Source organism: Hyperolius riggenbachi, chromosome 7, assembly GCF_040937935.1.
Source record: "Hyperolius riggenbachi isolate aHypRig1 chromosome 7, aHypRig1.pri, whole genome shotgun sequence".
In the NCBI taxonomy this organism is placed as follows: domain Eukaryota; kingdom Metazoa; phylum Chordata; class Amphibia; order Anura; family Hyperoliidae; genus Hyperolius; species Hyperolius riggenbachi.
In genome coordinates, this window is record NC_090652.1 from 118158165 (window position 1) to 118179926 (window position 21762).

General features: G+C 42.8%; 1 protein-coding gene across 3 annotated transcripts in view; it reads right to left on the bottom strand.

Annotated features, from left to right (window-relative positions):
• Window positions 1-3680: 3680 nt before the first annotated feature.
• Window positions 3681-21762, bottom strand: part of LOC137525643 (parvalbumin beta-like) — a 99239-nt gene continuing 81157 nt past the window's right edge. For 2 of the 3 annotated variants that reach the window (XM_068246797.1, XM_068246796.1), the window contains exons 3-6: window positions 9806-9880; window positions 8188-8320; window positions 5480-5589; window positions 3681-4132 (exon numbers count right to left, since the gene is read on the bottom strand). In XM_068246797.1, coding sequence (XP_068102898.1) covers window positions 4107-4132; window positions 5480-5589; window positions 8188-8320; window positions 9806-9866 — 330 coding nt within the window. In that variant the 5' untranslated portion in view covers window positions 9867-9880 and the 3' untranslated portion in view covers window positions 3681-4106. Of the gene's footprint in view, window positions 4133-5479; window positions 5590-8187; window positions 8321-9805; window positions 9881-10784; window positions 10865-21762 lie in introns of those variants that run through there. The other variant, XM_068246795.1, reaches the window with a different exon arrangement.

The following is a 21762-nucleotide window of genomic DNA, read 5'->3' on the forward strand; positions in this document are numbered from 1 at the left end:
AGTTCCAGCCTGGAGCCCCGATAGTCTGTGTCTGGCGGGGGGCGGAGTTTGAGGCGGGCCTAGGGCAGAGAGCTACATGCAGGCAGTACATAGACACTGCTCTCTCTGCGCCTGTGGCTTACGAGGAGCCAAAAAGGGATGGGCCATGGTCTTAGAGGCGGGGCAGAGCATGTTTGCTCTGTCTCTATTGGCTGGGGGGCTCATGAAGGCGTGCATCTGTGCAGGAAGCCAAGAGCCTTATCAGTGAGTCCTGCAGCGCCTACGAACCTGCAAAATAGGGTCATTATTGCAAAATAGGGAGATGGTAGTTGGAGTTAGCATTGGCTCCGCCCCCCGACGGGCGTGCCGCTCTAGGCCACCGCCTTCAGTGTCTGTGCCTTCGGGCGCCCCTGGCTAAAAGTATTGGAGGCAGAGGATCAGCAGGACAGCCAGGCAAAGTGCATTGTTTAAAAAAAAATACATATGTCAGCCTCCATATCTCTCTCAGCTCAGGTGTATTGTAAGCACTTGTCACATCTTTTTACAAGGTTTTAAATGCCTTTGTGTAGTAGCATCACACCCCTCACGTATGGGTTGGAGGAACTGAGGGGGGGTGGGGGAGGGGCTTCATGGTTGCCAAAGAAACAATGACTTGTGTTTTGCAGTCATGTGACAAGCAGTGCGTAGAGGGAACAGGTTAACTGACAGATGCAAGTTAAATTAAACAGAAAGAATACCTTGTATGGCAGATAAAAGTATATGACCCTATATATATATTGCTGAAGTGATGTGAATGCAGCTACCTCGACGCATCACATCACTTCTGCAGCCGTTCACGTCACTTCCACATTTGGAGACACGGAAGTGAATGGAGGGGATGGCGGATGCAGCTGTGTGAGAATCTGCAACATGCTGCAGATTCTTGGATCGCTCCGCTACGCACGCAATGGAAACTGGCGAGAGACCAGAAGTATGTCAGAGGGCTGGAAGAAGCCCCAGGTAAGTTAAACTGGCAACATTTATTTTACTTAACAGTAAAATGTATTTATATAATTATTACTGTTATTTTATATAGTACCTTTCATGGCATTGTACAAATAATGATTGTATAACCAAGCTACGTGACCATAGAAAGGCAACACAGATAATACCCAGTTTCAGTGAGCACTAAGTGCCTAAGTGCCTATAAATATGATGGAAATTAAAAAGAAATACTAATAGCAATTAAAACTCTGTCCATATAAACTTAAGATGCCAATGCATCTAGCAATGTATGGGCAGATTGACCAAGAGGCAGATCTCTCTGATGGAATCTGGCAGTCTATGGCCAATTTTAGGTGGAAGGCAATAACTTATCTGAAATGTTTTGAGTATGTGGGAGAAACCTTGTTAACCTCATAAACACAGGGAAAACATACAAACTCCATGCACATAGTGTTCTGGCACCGATTTTAACCAGAGACCCTTGCACTGTGAGGTAAGAGTGCTATCCACTATGCCACCTATACAGGGATTAGATAGTGAGCTTCTATGTGGCAGCTTGTGACTTCACTACATACTCTGTAAAAAGCATTAAGTCAATTCTATATAAGCACATAAGAATAATATTGTTACATACGGGCATGTGTGATGCTATGGCCTGAGGAGCAGTTATGCTTGCTGGTGGCCCAGTTATGTATGGCATGTTGTATGGGAAAATGAAATGATGTCGTTAATATAGTGTCTACTGCATGTAATCTTCCTTCACGTCCTTTTATCTTATGCTCAATATTTGGGCTCATCAACAATCTGTCATGATCACCCCCACATTTCACTTGCCCATTTGCTGGGTTTCTACAAATAACACTGAAGTTCCAAACATTGCAGGGATTAACCACTTGATGACCCACCCTTTACCCCCCTTTAAGGACCAGCGCTGTTTTTAGTGATCTGTGCTGGGTGGGCTCTGCAGCCTCCAGCACAGATCAGGGTGCAGGCAGAGCGACCAGATCGCCCCCCTCCCCCCCCCCCCCCCTATGGGGATGATGTGCAGGGGGGGTCTGATCGCTCCTGCCTGCCTAAGGTTTGCGGGGGGGCACCTCAAAGCCCCCCTCCACAGCGAAATTCCCCCCCTCCCTCTCCTACCTGCCCCCCCCCGGTGATCCGGGCTGCACAGGACGCTATCCATCCTGTGCAGCCAGTGACAGGACGTGCCCTGTCACATGGCGGTGATCCCCGGCCGCTGATTGGCCGGGGATCGCCGATCTACCTTACGGCGCTGCTGCGCAGCAGCGGCGTACAATGTAAACAAAGGAGACATATGTCTCCTACGTTTACATTTAGTCTGCGAGCCGCAATCAGCGGCTCGCAGGCTATTCACGGAGACCCGCTCCGTGATCTGACAGGAAACGGCCGCTCGCGCGAGCGGCCTTTCCTGATTAATTAGGGAGGCACCTGGCGACGCAGAACTGCGTCGCTGGTCCTCCAGCTACCACTTTGCCGCCGCACGGTATGAGTGTGCGGTCGGCAAGTGGTTAATTTACAGAAAAGCAAAGCATTAAAATAAGGGTTGTGGCTCCAAGCAATTAGTGCATTGAATTGTGACAGAAGAACATGAATATATGTAAGAAGATGGGAGGAGGCCAGTAGATGAACTGAGATAGAAGTTTATCCAGCAGGTCAACTGAGGTAGATGGGTGGAGGCATTCAGGTGAAGTGACATAAGTGTATAAGACATAAGTAGCCGAGCAGGTCAAGTGAGGTAGATGTAAGGTGTCCAGCAGGTGAATTTACAAAAATGGGATGGGAATGATAATAGCAGGCTATTAAAGGGGCACTACAGCAAAAAACTGTAAAATGTAAAATATGTGTAAACATATACAAATAAGTAGTACATTTTTTTCCAGAGTAAAGTGAGCCAAAAAATTACTTTTCTCCTATAATGCTGTCACTTACAGTAGGCAGTAGAAATCGGACAGAAGTGACAGGCTTTGGACTAGTCCATCTCTTCATAGGGGATTCTCAGCAAGGCTTTTATTCTTTATAAAGATATTCCCGAAAAAGGATTTAAACAATGAGGCTGGCCAGCTTCCCTGATCCCACAGTTTTTTGGCAGTTGGACAGAGCAACTGCCATTCACTAAGTGCTTTTGAAAATAAATATATCTCTGAGAATTCCCTATAAAGAGATGGACTATTCCAAAACCTGTCGCTTCTGTCAGATTTCTACTACATACTGTAAGTGACAGTGACATAGGAGAAAATTAATTTATGGCCCATTTTACTGTGGAAAAAATTTGAATCTTATTTGTATATGTTTGCACATATTTTGAATTTTACAGTTTTTCGCTGTAGTGCCCCTTTAAATAATACAATTGTTAGTTGCTAAAGGACAACAGTCTATCATAGATAAAAATTAAATATTCTATTATACAGATAGACTGATTAAGAAAAATTAGGAACTGTACCAGTGTTCCTGTGTACCATTGCTCAAGTCACAGTTGAAGGCCATAGAATGAAAACTAAAAAAAAATGAATGGCTACTAGACAACAGTGAATACCATCAACACATTTTTCAGTAAACATTAATTACGTATTTGGAAAAGTGTCAGAGAGTTACACTAAAAGGAACCTGTACACCATATGTGGGGCAACCATGTCAATTAGAATGCACCTTGTAGGTCATGTAATTGTTAACGCCACGAAGTGAAACATGACACAGACTGGTTCCAAAACATTGTTTTAATAGATAGCACTGTGTTTACACCATCTTTGCTGCTTTATAGAATTTCTTGAAGACATCAAGAGTAAACATCATGAATGTCGCTTTACAAAAGGTGCGATCATTTAAACAGCCGGCAATGCTATATCTATGTAAAAAACATATAAATAAATAGACTGAGGCAACATTGTAACTCTGAGTTAACAGCTGGTTGTAGGAGCTCAGTATCCAGTTGGTGATGGTTGAACAGATCGTATCACATCTGTCCAACGAGAGGAGATGATCAAGAATTTTGAACGAAGGTGATGGCGCAGAATCTGATCCCCTTCAACGGGGCTAATTTTTATCTCTGTTAACCAGGTTCCTCATACGTATCCATTTAACAAAAAAGGGGATGTAACTTCTTCTGACAATCCAGCAAAACTTGTTTAAGCTTTCACCAAGGCTTGAAATTCTGAAAGAATAGAAAAAAAAACACATAATATACCTCTTATTAGTATAAAGATTATATTGCATACAATTACATCAAATATTATATAAACATATAAATTAAAAATACACTATAAAGACAGAACTAAATAGATGAGAACAACCATAGACAGACTTACATATACCGGTAAAACTCGAAAAACGTGAATATTGTGCAAAAAAATCAATTTATTTAAGTAAATCAACTTAAAAGGTGAAACTAATATATGAAATAGGAACCCTTTGCGGGTGTTTTGGATGAATTAGCTGATTAGAGTCTGGCATTTTTAGTCTAGAATATTGAACCTTTTCACAATATTCTAATGATCTGAGGTTTTGATTTTCGGGGTCTCAGAAGCTATAAACCATAATCATTAAAATTATAACAAATGACGGCTTGAAATATCTCACTTTGTATGTAATGAGTTTATTTCATATATCAGTTTCACCTTTTAAGTTGGATTACTGAAATAAATGGATTTTTGCATGATATTCAAATTTTTCAAGTTTCACCTGTATAGTTAGATTGGTAGAACATGATCACTGAATCAGGAGATCAGTTTGTACTTTACTGATTGGCTGTTTACAACTAGCAGTAAACAAACGTGAGACATGATCACCTGATTGTGACCAGTCAATCGCACAAGCCCAAATGAATCACCTGTTAAACTGATCATGTGCTCCTCCATCACCTCCCCTTGCAGAAGATATAGAGATATAAATGGAGAGACCCAAAGACCTGGTTTCCTAAGGTCCTCCTGGGCTGTAGATTGAGGGAAAACATAAATGATCCTGCAAACCTGGCCTGCACGTATGAAAAAACTTGGTGGGGGTGGAACAGCATTTTCTGCAATCCTTGATACGCTCCAACATGATCCAGGCAAGTACTATAAACCCTTTACCACCTACCAGTAGATAATTAGCAATAAAAATAAATCCAGTCTAGGTCTGCAGGATTACTTATGTCACCCTGCCATCCTCCGCACTGGAGGGACTTAGTAAATCAGGCTGAGAGAGAGTCATTTGAGAGGCTAATGTGTTAATCTGTACGCTCTTGACCTGAGGTCACTCCTAGATTTGAGAAGGCAGCTGGATATGCAGACATGATCTGACCACTCGCAGGCTAAATATTCTGCACCAGGTTTCAAAAATCTGTATGCTCAGCCAGACGTACACATCTATTTCAACATTGCAAGTGGGAGTGCAGGATCTTTTGGGTGCTAGCTCATAGATCTTCGTCAGACCCAGCAGGGAAAGTCTTTGGTTTCCATATGCTGTAATCTGTGCTAGTGTTTTCTCTTGAAGAAGATGAAAGAATTTTTCTCATTCTTACCTTCAACTCCAATTTTGCCGTCACCATCAGAGTCACCAGCTGACAGAAATGCCTTGGTTTCACCATCAGTCAGGTCCCTGGCATCAGGTCTGAAGTTCTTCAGAAACTTTCTGAAAATGAAAGGAAATATACATGGTTAACATTGCTATGGAGGGAGCTATAGAGGATTACTGTCATGTATCAGTTTTTCATGGCAGGCTTCACAACCTCTGAAAAATGTCCCATATATAGTCAAGATTTTAAATTGGACCTGAACTTTTGCACAGGACAGAAGGAAAACAGAGATAAATGCGCCCTGTATGTATTTAGAGAGTTTAGCCTGTTTCATTCCCCCTCATCTGTGACTAATCACCACTGTGATTTGATCTCTCAGGTGGATCAGCTCAGGAAAATCCACTGCCACAGCAGAGCAGCTTATTTGTAAACACAGGATGTTAAAAATGTCATAAAAGCAGAAAGTAGACACACTGCAGATTTTTTCAGGATTTCTATAAGCTGCAACAAAGAAATGTTTTAGTTTAAAGGGGATTATGCTGTTGCTTAGCTTTTAGAGCAGAGAGGAAGTTCTGAGTTCTAGTCTGCTTTAGATAATATTGAAAGGAACCCACACATAAGTTATCACACTGACTATAAAACAAAAGTTGCCCATTAATGATATAATCTTTATTGTACAATCACACTAAATCTTTGTAATATGAAGGACTGCCTAAAATATCAATTCAAAGTATACTCACTTAGTTTACCCTTCTTCTACTACATCGATTTGGTAAGATTGTACAATCAAGATTGTGTCATCATAAAATCCAGTATATACATTTGGGCATATGGGGTTATGTGTTGTGTCCTCTAAGCAGTGCTGCATAACATAATTCTTTTAAAAACTGTCAGCTGGGTAATATCAGATCACAGAGATGATTGCAAAGAAGTGAAATTGTAGTCATGCAACTGTAGCCACATACAGCACCTGCGCTACAAGAATTTTTATGATCCATCCACTACAAAAAGTTTCCTGAGCGGGTGTATACTTTTTACTGAAATTGCTCCATTTCAGTTAATTCTTACTATGATCTAATATGACACAAGTGAGGATAGCAAACTATTGCCACCTAATAATAATAATAATAATAATAATAATAGATACAGTAGACCTTTTAAGAATTCAGATAATTGCTCTAACCTTCAGAAATCATAGTAGCACTGCCTCTTTCTAAGACAATTTAAGGTCTATACTCCCTAACTAGTATGGTGTCTTTGGTATTAATTTCTACTTTGCCACTGTTTGAAGCCAATATGAATTTCAATTACACCTTCTGTGAAATAATCATATAAATATACACTTGGTTTTCCACATGTTTCAGCCTTCCAAGAGGGTGTATTGCTAATGAGAAATCAGCACACTTTACAGTCTTTTAAAAATGCATGTGACTGTATATTTAACAAGAACACAGATTCAAGTGACTTTAGCAAGTGAATCCCCAATGATCAGTAGGCATTATATGAATTTGGTAAACCTGCATCCATGTTCTAACATTGAAGATCTTTCATCAATATATTTATGTCATGTCTTATGTGTGCCTGTGCAGCATCTCATATTTATGACAGGTAAGCAAGAACTGGCTTTTGTGGCTATTAAAAGAGTGTTAGTAATTACTACATATAGCCTTGTGCGCTACAAGCATATGTCCTGTGATGCCCTTGCTGACACATAAGAGACACCGTGATATATTAGGTTGAAGATGGTGAGTACTACTCAGCAAACAGGAAAATAAACACATGGACAAATAGACAATTTGCTGACTAGCTTTTCTCTTTCTTTCCCAAATAGGAGTGTTTATCTACATGTATATTAAGACTTACTTTTTCAATTTTTTTTTCAAAATAAGATTATCACTTTTATAAAAGGCTAATCATAGTTTGGTCACTGGGAATCGATACTTGATTGCCAGTCATGTAAGTCACCTACATTGGTACTTTAGCCTTGCAGTGCTGTGTCCCTGACTCAAATTCCAGCCAGGGGCAGGGCACAATCTGCAAGCAGTTTGTAGGTTCACCGCCTGTCTGTGTGGGTTTTCTCCAGGCACTCTTGTTTCCTCCCAAATCCCAAAAACATACAGATAAGTTAACTGGCTTGCCCCTAATTTGGCCTTAGACTATGATGGACATGTGACTATGGTAGGAATTAGATTGTGACCCACTATGAGGGACAGTTAGTGACAAGACTATATACTCTGTAAAGCACAGCGGAAGATGTCAACACTATATAAATACTAAATAATAATCATTCACTTGAATTAAGGACTTACCTCTCGCTAGAAGAAGTGGGGTATGTGGCTCATTTATATGCATTGCAAAGGGACTCACCCAATTACATTGCTACAATGGAACTGGGGAGCACTATTTGGAAATCTATAAAGTATCTATTGTGTTGATTGCTACCTATAAATATGGCAACTGGCAATTCTTGACAACAATTATCAGCTATAAGGGCAATCATGAGAAACCGGTAACCATATATATATTTATCAATGTGTCAATTATTTAAGCAAATTGCCTGTTGTAACTATAACTACAATTGTTGATTTTCTTGCAGAAATGCAGCTTTGCACATATCTCCTGATCACCTGTTGACCACTATTATAAAAAGACCCTCCCCCCACCTACCCATGTGTCCATTATCACATTTTTGCACATTTTGTGCTGCTCTTTACCTGAGCTCTTCCTCCTCAATGTAGCCACTGCAGTCCTGATCAAGGATAGCAAAGACTTTCTTGAGCTCATCTGCAGACTTTTTGCTCAGGCCAATCTTGGCAAAGAAAGCTTTGTAGTTGAAAGAGTCATTGGCTAAAGAAAAAAAAGGGGGAAAATCAGATGTAAACATAAGAGCACAACTACTTAAAGCAAGTGATTTAAATTCCAAACTCACAAGTTAATTGCAACCATGTCTACAAATGAGGCAGAAAACAATCAGGGTGTTTGGGGGGGAGGGTTGTTCTGAAGAATTGCATTGCTAGTGCTGCTGCTATTCAGATCATTAGTTGTGGTAACATTTACAGACAGAAAAGAAGATTTCGCTTGCACAGGGTCTCATCCTAGCTTCTCAGCTTTGCTTCATTCCTTTCTAGGACTGTCATGTAAATGCCACCTTTTTTTAGTATGACAGAAAGAGCACTTTGGTACATAAGATAGTCATTGCCCAGTCTGGTCATTTATGTACCTCTTGGTAATGATCTTTTGTTTGTCGGAGATGTCCTGACTCTGGATTTTTTTTTTTAGGCAAACTCTAGTAATTTCCTCTGAGATAAAGTAGCGCCATAAATGGGCCATTGCTTGCGGCAGTTCCTTATGACAGAGGAGGTTGCCAGTAGTTCCAGCACACAATAAAGCAAATGTTGTTTTCAGGGGTACGTTATGGTAATTTTGGATTATTGTGGGCATAGTATAACTGCTAGATTAGGTGTAAGGAATAATAATCTAAAGGTAGAGGTTAAGCTTGTCATGAGGGTTCGTTTTTTAGTTGAGGCTGTCTTTTGTAATAAGAGTCCAACGCTGTATTATTTCTTCCACCAAAATCTTTGTACTGAGAGCTATTAGCAGCATTGGACAGCCAGCACCAGTAGCATAGCTCCTGTTCTGAAAAAGGCTAACGCTTCAACTCTACAAATTACTGGGGATCAAGAGCAAACATCATTTCACTCTGCTTGTATGTGAAAAGGTAAAAACATGTATGTTAGATAGGTTTCATAACAGAGAATGTGATCTGTTGGGTACAGGATTGCTACTAGTCAGTGAGTTAGTGTGGAAAAGGAGCAAGAAGCTCCTAATCTTTGCAGTACATTACTCATGTAGGAGGTGCGATGATTCTAGGCAGTCTGTACTCCAAAGTTTAGAAATGTATAGTCAGTTTGGGAATTTATAGCTGGCTGCAAATTGAACAGAACACGTTATTTTTAATAACATAAAACTGCGAAAAAAAAGTCTTATGGGACACTAATATATGCTTGTAGCAATTTTCAGTAAATGCGTAGTGTCACTTTGCATAGTAGTTGCAGAAAAGACTGACAGACTAAAGATGAATCATGCTTTGCAAGTCCACCTTCCATCTAATGTCTGTATCAGCTTTGGCAATAGAAGCAGATATCTAACATTTAAAATGAACTGTTGGTGTTGCAGGTTTGCAGTTTCTGCTTTCTCCACAAGGAGGCACTGTTATTACTATTGGACCATAACCCCCTGACATGATGCACTCCTAAAAGTCACATGACTTTAAAAAAATAAATTAATTAATTAACATAGTGATGTAGTGAAAAGTTGTGAATGGTGCAGTACCTTCTGTGCTCTTCAGGGCAGCAGTGATGTCAGCGTCACTCAGGATACCAGAAAAGGCCATTTTTAGGGTTAGTTCTAGCAAGACATAAACAGAAATGTATAGATTAACCTTTTTGCCTGAGTAAATAAAGAACAGTAAAGTTGTAGCAGAATACATGTTGTCAACTTCCGCAGCCACTTTAAAATATCAAACATCATTTAAAGGCAAGACTTAAGTCTTTCTCAAACAGATGCCAGGGTTTAAGTGTTGTTATAGTGTATACAACATCTAAATAATAAAATGAACACTCTAGTAGCCAAGGTTAATAAAAGATTAACAGTAGTTACTAGATGATAAAACAAAGAACTAAACAATTGCATATTGTAATATAATACGCAGTCAATTGTTCTGTAGCCAGTTTTTAGTTCATATTCAGGTTTATCTAAACAATCAGCATCCAGGGTAACCAATCAGACCTCATTTTCCAGTTGAGTGGAGTCAGTGGAATACAAGACAATTTGTGATTGGTTAGGATGGAATGCTCAGCTACATGCATCATTTTATGGCATCTTAATTTAAAAAAAAAGCATTTTCTGAAGAACAATTATGTTCTCTGCAATACCCACAATTACTGATAACATAACATAACATTTTGACATTTCAGTTGGTTTAGTTTGCAATCAAATGTGTCAAATTAAATTCCTGGATCCTTGTTATGGTAAAAAAAAAAAACGAGGAAAAGATGATAAGTTCAGCTGCTGTCGATGGATGAAAATGAAATAGTAAAATGGAGTCTTTTGAATCATCAGTCCAGAAAAAAATAATTCCTTTTCCAAAGACTGTAGTCCAGATAAAACTGTAGATCTGGATCCAGGCTGGTGTGTTTCCTTTGGTCAGTAGCAAAGAAAAATGTCCTGTTGCTTTAAGTTGTTTCTATCTTCCAAGATGGAGCAAGTTACAATCCCAAAGACAGAGGAGAGCGGAGCGCACATCACTCACCTTAGCACACTTTCCAATGGAGTAAACCTATGAGTTGTGCCTCAGCTCGAAAGGAGACCTTCTTATATACTTTCCAATCACCACCTCCAGACCATATACAGTAGCAAAGGGGACCCTGTCACAGAGCAATTCTTCCTAAGCAGGGCTGTCAAACTTGCTGGCTAATGAGTAGGTTATTTATACTCGACAAGGAATTTAAATGAGGGCTTTGTCAACAATCTTATATCAGAATCACCGAGGCTGCTGGACCACTCTTGCTGCTCAGCGCTAGCTTAATACAGCCTTATATGATCTGTTACATTTTGCAAAATTTGTGTGTGATAAAACTCAGAAATGTGCCTAGCAGCATACTGTAAAGCAGCTGACTGCCTAACCTGTAACATGTCAGGTGAATGTCATGACGTTGTATGATTGTTCACAGCAAGTGGGTTACACCACACAAAAACTGATAGTTTACTTTTAGATAGGTGTTGGAGCTTTGATAAAAAATGCTATGAACACAGGTTAGTGCTATGCAGGTATTTTTTTTAACTTATTGTTATTAAAAAACGATCTTTATAAATTAAAATATAGTCACGTCCAAGTAGAATAAGGTTGAAAAACCGTATGTGGCTTAGAAAACAAGCAAAGGGTAATATGATTCCATTACACAAGTACACAGTGGTGCTTCTAAACTTTTTGCTGCCTGAGACAAACTTGAAAGTGACCCTATAGTCAGAGGAACATGGATGCTTCAGTGATTATTTTCTTTCAGGCTGCTTTCACAGTTAGACGTTACAGGCGCATGTTAGTGTAGCCTGTAAGTGAACGCAGCCCACCGCACATCAATGAAAAATCAATGGGCTGTTCACAGTGCCCACGTTGCGTTACATTGTAACGCAGCACGTTTAAACAAAGTGCTGCATGCTGTGTGTTATACGAGGCTAAGCCACGTTAGACTGTTTGCACAGGCTCAGTAATGTTGGAGGAGGAGGTCTCCCCTCCTCCTCCGCGGCCAGCCACATGGCTAATTAATATTCACTGCACTCAGTGACGTGCAGTGTTTACTTCCTGGAGCGGCCGCTCTGTGCGGCGATTGGTGGCGTGATCCGCATCACGTGGGCTCCGCATCGCATGGCACAAAAAAGGCGCACCAAGAGCTGCATAACGCGCCTCTTGGTAGCATCCTCCTACAACACCACCAGGCGTTGCGTTAGGGGCTTGTTATGCGACCTATAACGTCCCCTAAAATGCAACGTCCTGGTGGGAAAGAAGCCTCGGTCAGTGCCAATAATCTGGTAGCCCTGCTGATCATCTGCCTCCAATTCTTTAACCAACTGATATAGAATACAGATTCGGTGATCTGACTTAAGGTTGCCAAACACCATACAATTAAAAGATCCAATTTTTAACCAATTCGATAAATATGATCAGTTGTCCCAAAAAATGTAAAGCTTTTTTTGTAACGATCGGTGTAATACAGAGAGGGTCTGATTATTGGTGATCTGCAGTATCACCAAAAATACAGATATATACCTGATTATTGATGATCTGCAGTATCACCGATAATCAGATATATTACTAACCTCTGAACACCTGAGTAATATCAGTGTTTGGTGCAACAGTAATACTTTGAGAACAATATCTGGAGGACAGGTACAAAGGCAGTAAGGAATACTGCACTAGAGAATGAGTACCTTTCAGCAGCCTGAGAATCTCCCGCAGGGAGAAGTCAGATTGGGAGAAGAAAGGACCAGAGCGTGAGTGACACCAATAGGAGGATGTCACTGACTGATCTGTGAACTATCTCTAAACTGAGGAGATAGTTCTCAAGGTCGGGCAAGCCAGGTCAGCAACACACGGACATACAAAGTACAAAGACAGGAGGCTGATTCGGTAATCCTAAGGCACGCAGGGTTTGGCAACAGAGTATCAGATATAGCGAAGTACTGAATCAGTGAACAGAAGAGTGGTCAGGAAAGTAGTTAGTCATACCAGATAATAAACAATGCCTAGTCTTGGGTGTGAGCTCCGTGATCATCAACACCCTGGAACTAGTCTGACATATAACAGAATGGTAACACAAGTCCCTAATCTTGGGTGTGAGGTCCTTGATCATCAACACCCTGGAACTAGTCTGAAGTATAACAGAATGGTAACACAAGTCCCTAATCTTGGGTGTGAGGTCCTTGATCATCAACACCCTGGAACTAGTCTGAAGTATAACAGAATGGTAACACAAGTCCCTAATCTTGGGTGTGAGGTCCTTGATCATCAACACCCTGGAACTAGTCTGAAGTATAACAGAATGGTAACACAAGTCCCTAATCTTGGGTGTGAGGTCCTTGATCATCAACACCCTGGAACTAGTCTGAAGTATAACAGAATGGTAACACAAGTCCCTAATCTTGGGTGTGAGGTCCTTGATCATCAACACCCTGGAACTAGTCTGAAGTATAACAGAATGATAACACAAGTCCCTAATCTTGGGTGTGAGGTCCTTGATCATCAACACCCTGGAACTAGTCTGAAGTATAACAGAATGATAACACAGATTCTGACAATAAGGTCTGAGTGCTTCCACGTAGTGATCGCAACAGCAGACAACCAGCGAATGACCAGCACCCGGTATATATAGCACAGCGCTCTCCAGCGCCTCCCCTAAGTGCTGGACCAATGGGAACTGGTTGAATAGTCAGCTGACCGGCTTGGTCAGCTGACTCCCTTCTGGCTGTCATAAAAGTTCTGCCTCTCAGCACGCACGCGTGTCCTTCTGAACCCGTGTGGACTATCAGTCCCAGCCACACCAGACATGTGTTGCGTACCACCCGCCGTGCTGGACGCGGAACCAGCCGCACCGCTATCAGGGCATGCGGCGGTTTCTCCGCGTTCAGCCATACTGGCCGATGTAGGCCTACGCGTGCAAACCGCCGCGTTGGATGCGGAATCAGCCGCCTTGTTCTGAGCACACGCGGCGGCTTTTCCGCGTTTTCTCACAGTACACCCCCCCTGAGGAGTGGACTCCGGACAGCTCCTACCCGGATTCTCAGGATGTAGGGCGTGGAACTCCCTCTTTAATTCATCCGCATGCATGCGGCAATCAGGTACCCATGTTCTTTCCTCAATGCCATAACCCTTCCAGTGAACCAAATACTGTACTGAGTTCTGTACAATACGCGAGTCTAAAATCTTTTCCACTTCATACTCAGGTTGGTCATCCACCATCACAGGGGGAGGAGGAGTGGAATCTACATGCACTGCTGGCTTAAGCAGGGATACACGGAATGATCTCACACCCTGCATACTGGCAGGAAGATCAATGGCATAAGTAACATTGTTGATTTTCCTGGGAAAGGACCCACGAATCTGGGTCCTAGCTTGGGTGAAGGCTGTTTTAGAGCCAAATGACGAGTGGACACCCAGACCAAGTCTCCTGGTCGGAACTTCCACTCTATGGAACGTTTCTTGTCAGCTTGTCCTTTCTGACTCTGAAAAGCCTTCTCTAGATTCTTTTTCACAATTCCCCAAATGTTTTTAAATGACTTTTGCCAAGCCTCCAGAGCTGGAAATGGAGTAGAAGCTACTGGCAATGGGGAGAACCTAGGCAACCTTCCTGTTACCACCTGGAATAGAGAGAATCCAGAAGAAGAGCTTTTCAAATTATTGTGTGCAAATTCTGCAAACGGCAAGAACTTGACCCAATCAGTCTGTGCATCCGCAACATAACACCTTAGAAACTGTTCCAGAGATTGATTAATTCTCTCGGTCTGACCATTGGTCTGTGGGTGGTAGCCCGACGAAAACGAAAGTTCCATGCCCAGCTGATGACAGAATGCTGTCCAAAATTTAGAAACAAATTGGACTCCCCGATCTGACACTATATTTTCCGGAATACCATGTAGCCGGAAGATATGCAGGATGAAGAGATCGGCCAACTCCTGGGCCGAGGGGAGTCCTTTCAGGGGCACGAAATGGGCCATTTTACTGAATCTGTCGACTACCACCCAAATGACCGACATGCCCTCAGACTTCGGGAGTTCGCCCACAAAACCCATGGACAAATTGGTCCATGGTTCACTCGGGGTGGGTAAAGGCTGCAATGTTCCCACAGGTGCCTGATGGGAGGGTTTACTTCTTGCACACACTGCACATTCTCTCACATACTCCTTGCAGTCAGTTGCCAATGAAGGCCACCATGCACACCTAGCAACAAGGTCCTGTGTTCTGGTGGCACCAGGATGTCCAGCATTTTTGTGGGAGTGGAACATCTGCAATATCTGGAGGCAGAATGGCAATGGTACAAACATGATCCCTTCAGGCTTTCCTTCAGGGACATCCTGCTGGAAGGGACTTAAAGTTTCAGTCCAGTTCCTCCAGGTCTCTGTGGCTGCCAACACCACTTTCTGTGGGAGAATAGTCTCTGGGTCTGAGGGCTGTGCTGTCTCTGGCTCAAAACATCTGGATAAAGCGTCTGCTTTAATGTTTTTACTACCCGGGGTATACGTAATTATAAATCTGAATTTCGAGAAAAACAGTGACCACCGAGCCTGTCGGGGACTCAATCTCTTAGCCCCCTCGATGTATTCAAAATTTTTGTGATCAGTGTAAACTGTAATCGTATGTTCTGCTCCCTCTAGCCAATGACGCCATTCTTCAAAGGCCAATTTAATGGCTAGGAGCTCCCTGTTGCCTATATCGTAGTTTTTCTCTGCGGGTGAAAGTCTACGAGAGAAATAGGCACGCGGGTGTAACCTTCCCTGCAACCCAGAACGCTGAGACAGCACAGCCCCTACCCCAACCTCTGAGGCATCTACCTCCACAATAAAGGGATAGGAGATGTCGACGTGTCTTAAAATGGGTGCAGTACAAAACAATTCCTTCAGGGTGGAGAAAGCTGCAAGAGCTTCGGAGGACCAGTGGTTAGTATCTGCCCCTTTCTTTGTGAGGCTGGTGAGGGGTGCGATGACTGTGGAGTACCCCTTTATGAACCTTCTATAGTAGTTAGCGAACCCCAAGAATCTCTGGAGAGCCTTCAGTCCCACCGGCTGAGGCCACTCCAGAACAGCAGAGACCTTGGCAGGGTCCATAGAAAGGCCCGAGGTAGAAATTATGTACCCCAGAAAGGTGACAGATGTTACCTCAAAAATGCATTTCTCCAACTTGGCATATAACATGTTTTGTCTTAGCTTGCGCAACACAAATCTGACATGATCCCTATGCTCTGAGAGGTTGGCTGAGGAGATTAGTATATCATCCAAATATACCAGGTTAAATTTGCCTAAAACCTCTCTGAACACCTCATTGATGAGCTCCTGAAAGACGGCCGGGGCGTTACACAACCCGAAGGGCATCACCAGGTACTCGTAATGCCCATCGGGTGTGTTAAAGGCCGTCTTCCATTCATCGCCCTCTCTGATCCTTACCAGGTTGTATGCACCCCACAAATCCAACTTTGAGAAAATCTTAGCATTGGTGACCTGAGTAAATAAATCGTCTATCAAAGGCAATGGATAGCGATTTTTTACTGTGATTTTATTCAGGCCCCGATAATCAATGCACGGCCGAAGGCCTCCGTCTTTTTTCTTTACAAAAAAGAAACCTGCTCCAGCAGGCGACCGGGAAGGGCGAATGAACCCTTTAACTACGTTTTCACGGATATATTCCTGCATGGCCAACTTTTCGGGCCCAGATAAATTGTAGAGATGACCTCTAGGGGGCATACAACCAGACCGGAGATCAATAGGACAATCGAAAGGGCGGTGTGGAGGAAGTTTATCGGCTGATTTAGGACAAAACATGTCTGCAAACTCAGAATACTGATCTGGCAATCCTTCCACGTGAATCTTGGTCTCACCCAAGGTTACCTTCGCTAAACAATGATGAAAACAATGGGAAGACCAGCTCGTTAGCTGACCAGTGGCCCAGTTAATCTGAGGTGAGTGAAGTTGTAACCAAGGCATGCCAAGAATGATCGTGGAGGTTGTCATTCGTAACACAAAAAAAAACAAATTTTCTCTATGCAACACCCCGATAGTGACTCCCACTTCTGGAGTCTGTGACAGAGGACTGTTACCCTGCAGAGGGGAATCATCTACTGCAGTAACCTGCATCTGTGGTTTTACCGGGGTGCCCGGAATACCCAACTTTTTTGCAAATTCAAAATCCATAAAATTAGCCACTGAGCCCGAGTCAATGAAGGCTTCAGTGACTTCAGACCTATCTTCCCACGAAATAGTACAGGGAAGAAGCAAACGTTTATCATCTAGGGGTAAAAATTGCATGCCTAGGGTATTAACCCCGACTACACCTAGGCAGTAGCGTTTCCTGACTTCTTAGGGCAATTCTGCACTCTATGACCCTCCTCTGCACAATAAAGACAGGGATGCTCTGATATTCTGCGTTTCCGCTCCACTTGAGACAACTTTGACCGACCAATCTGCATTGGCTCCGGTGGAGGTGAAGCGGTTGGAGGTGGAGTCACTGTGGGTGCAGCGTGGGACACCATTCTCACATGGTTTTTACCCCGGGTCTGCCTCTGATAGCGCAGTCGGCGATCTATCCTGATGGCCGATGAAATGGCCTCATCGATGGACTTAGGTTCCGGCTGACTTAACATAAGATCAGAGACCTCGTCTGACAACCCTGATAAAAAACAATCTAAAAGGGCAAATGTGTCCCACCTGGCCGATACTGACCATCTCCTAAATTCAGCAGCATAATCTTCAACCGGACTCTTGCCTTGACGTAAAAGTTTGAGCTTCCGCTCAGAAGTCGAGGCAATGTCCGGATCGTCGTAAATTATAGCCATAGCTTTAAAAAATTCCTCTACAGAGGTTAGGGCCTGGTGACTGATGGGAAGGCTATACGCCCAGGTCTGAGAATCGCCAGATAACAAGGTTTTAATAAAGGTAACCCTTTGGGCCATAGTTCCTGAAAAATTAGGTCTTAACTCAAAGTATGATAACACTCTACTTCTAAAATTTCGGAAGTCAGATCTGTGACCAGAAAATTTTTCAGGTACAGGCATAAGTATGTCTGGAGGGTTTGTATAGATCCAGACAAAGCGTCCATTAACGTCTGGTGGCTGCCCAGCACAATATTGATGTATTTTCCACAGAAGTGGTAAGTGTGCCCAGACGACTGGTGAGTGCGTCCATTTGCATTTGGTCTGCCGTTCTGTAACGATCGGTGTAACACAGAGAGGGTCTGATTATTGGTGATCTGCAGTATCACCAAAAATACAGATATATACCTGATTATTGATGATCTGCAGTATCACCGATAATCAGATATATTACTAACCTCTGGACACCTGAGTAATATCAGTGTTTGGTGCAACAGTAATACTTTGAGAACAATATCTGGAGGACAGGTACAAAGGCAGTAAGGAATACTGCACTAGAGAATGAGTACCTTTCAGCAGCCTGAGAATCCCCCGCAGGGAGAAGTCAGACTGGGAGAAGAAAGGACCAGAGTGTGAGTGACACCAATAGGAGGATGTCACTGACTGATCTGTGAACTATCTCTAAACTGAGGAGATAGTTCTCAAGGTCGGGCAAGCCAGGTCGGCAACACACGGACATACAAAGTACAAACACAGGAGGCTGATTCGGTAATCCTAAGGCACGCAGGGTTTGGCAACAGAGTATAAGATATAGCGAAGTACCGAATCAGTGAAGAGAAGAGTGGTCAGGAAAGCAGTAAGTCATAACAGATAATAAACAATGCCTAGTCTTGGGTGTGAGCTCCGTGATCATCAACACCATGGAACTAGTCTGACATATAACAGAATGGTAACACAAGTCCCTAATCTTGGGTGTGAGGTCCTTGATCATCAACACCCTGGAACTAGTCTGAAGTATAACAGAATGGTAACACAAGTCCCTAATCTTGGGTGTGAGGTCCTTGATCATCAACACCCTGGAACTAGTCTGAAGTATAACAGAATGATAACACAAGTCCCTAATCTTGGGTGTGAGGTCCTTGATCATCAACACCCTGGAACTAGTCTGAAGTATAACAGAATGATAACACAGATTCTGACAATAAGGTCTGAGTGCTTCCACGTAGTGATCGCAACAGCAGACAACCAGCGAATGACCAGCACCCGGTATATATAGCACAGCGCTCTCCAGCGCCTCCCCTAAGTGCTGGACCAATGGGAACTGGTTGAATCGTCAGCTGACCGGCTTGGTCAACTGACTCCCTTCTGGCTGTCATAAAAGTTCTGCCTCTCAGCACGCACGCGCGTCCTTCTGAACCTGTGTGGACTATCAGTCCCAGCCACACCAGACATGTGTTGCGTACCACCCGCCGCGCTGGACGCGGAACCAGCCGCACCGCTTTCAGGGCATGCGGCGGTTTTCTCCGCGTTCAGCCATACTGGCCGATGTAGGCCTACGCGTGCAAACCGCCGTGTTGGATGCAGAATCAGCCGCCTTGTTCTGAGCACACGTGGCGGCTTTTCCGCGTTTTCTCACATTTTCGTTTTCGATTGAGAAATCTGATCGAATTTCCTTTTTTTTCAATTTTTTTGAGATTGGACATTTTGGAAAATTCAGACCAATTTTATCAAAAATTGTATGGTGTGTAATGGATTGTGAAATTGTATTCAACCAGATAAAATTAAATGTAATTATTCACTACATCTTTCTTTTTTTTTGGGGGGGGGGGGGGGGGGGGGTGGGGGGGGGGGAGTTTACAATCTTTTATCCCAAAATTGCAGAAATCTCAAAAATACATGTGTGGTACCTCAAATATTCTGATCAAAACTTCTGATCAATCAGAAAATTGCATAGGAATGCTCGAATCAAATTAAAATAAAAATTTGTATGGTGTGTGGCCACCACAATGCACGCTTGTTTCAGATGTGTGATTCAGACTCTGTTTAAGCCAAAAGATCAGTAGAAGAGCTCCGGAGAGCCCCAATGAGTTCTGGTTCACCAAGAGCTTGCTGGGTAGTCTGTAACTCTGGATGTTTCAAGTCCTACTCCATAGAGCCACATTAATCCATGACATGCACTGATGAGGATCAACCAATCCAAAACAGTCTGTATGCATGTTGGATTAGTGTGGCTCTGTACAATTAACAAGCTGACACATCATTGCATTCCAGCGATTCTGGAGGTGTGTTTAGCTCACAGGGACAACAATGGTTAATTTGCATATATTCAGCTGTGATGCACTGGGAGAAATCTCTGAGATCACTCCAACCTGAATTATCGCAAATACTTTTTATTTTAAGGACAAGTGTAACGAGAGGGATGTAGAGGCTGCCATATTTATTTTCTTTTAAACAATACTAGTTGCCTGGCAGTCTTACTGATCCTTTGCCTTTAATGCTTTTCGGCTTAGACCCTGAACAAGCATGTAGCAGATCAGGGGCTTGATTTACTAAGCGGTGCTAACCTACTTAGCACGTCTAAAGTCTTTAGGCGTGTTAACCAGGGTGCTAAGTAGGTTTGCACCGGTTTTCTCAATCAGATCGCGCGCTAAGTACCACGCGCAAAGTTTTGCGCACGCAAAGTCCTATGCGCGCGCTAAGTCCCATAGGCTTTAGTGGGCACTTCGCGCGGAGCGCCCTGCGCTCTGTGCAGTGCGCACACAAAACTTTGCGCGCTGTACTTTGCGTACGATCACTACTTCTCACATTTCAACTGAGTTTAGACGTGCTAAGGGCCAGTGCTAAAGTTAGCACCGTTTTGTAAATCAAGCCCCAGGTGTTTCTGACATTATTGTCAGACCCGACTGGATTCTCTGCATGCTTGTTACTGGTGTGATTCAGACACTACTTCAGCCAAATAGACCAGCAGAGCTGCCAGGTAACTGGCATTTTTTAAAAGCAAATCAATATGGCAGCCTTCATATTCTTCTTACTTCAGTTGTCCTTTAAGAAAGCCAACTTTTTGGTCCATTTTATCCCCTTACACACTCCAATGAGTTCTGGTTCACCATGAGCTTGCTAGGTAGGAGAGCCCTGCACATAGTATTGTTTAACAGGAAATAGAACATCACCCTTAATCCCCCCCCCCCCCCCCCCCACACACACACACACACACACCAACACACACCATAATGGAATATGGAAACTGTCTCACTCAAAAATTAACATACTGATCGCATTAACTATTAATATTTGAATTAAATAATATGTTGAAATCGATTAATGTGTAAAATTGGATATCTCTGTCACCTAGTATTTGCTCACACTAAACCCAATAAAAGAACAGAGAGCCAGCTGATCTGGCAGATCATAATATTCCAAATTTGTGTACACCGAACATGTGTAAAATGAGACACCCTTATTTAGAACATATCTGAGATTTAAAAAATCTAAGTACGTTTTTTTCAGTAAAAATCACAATTCTGTGCTCAAGTGAAGCTAAAAGAAACTAAAACCGTGAGGCCTGGGACCCACTACCAAGTGCAAAGCGCTATCGCAATTGCTAGCGATTTGTGATTGCGCTTTGCAAGCGATTTTGGGAGCAATTGCCTTGCTTCTTACAATACATCATAATGGAAATGCTCCCAAAATGCTGCATGTCGTGCGATTGTGATTTGCCTAATCGTAATCACTCCAGTGGAATCTGTCCCATCCATTTACATTGGCAGAGCATTTAGGGAAAGCGATCACTAAACGCTCAAAAAAATGCCCTAGTGTGTTCCAGGCCAGCCCTGAATAAGGTATTCCACTTGCAGGTGGGTTTTTCCCTGCGATTCCCAGGTCTGCATCGCAGTGTGATCACATTTGCAATCAAGTTTTCCATCCACGATTTTTTGCGTTCGTTTTTTTGATTTTTCTGATGCATTGCAATTGCGAATGGACGAGTTTTCAGGGAAAACAGTAGAAAGCTGTGTGATTTAAAAACACGTGAAAAAATCCAACCACAAACAAACGATATAACGACATGTGTTCCATGAGTGTGTTGACTTCAATGGCCAGTGCAGCTGTGTGTGTTTTGCCATCCACGGCAAAAGCCTGAGAGTTGTCCTATTTCTT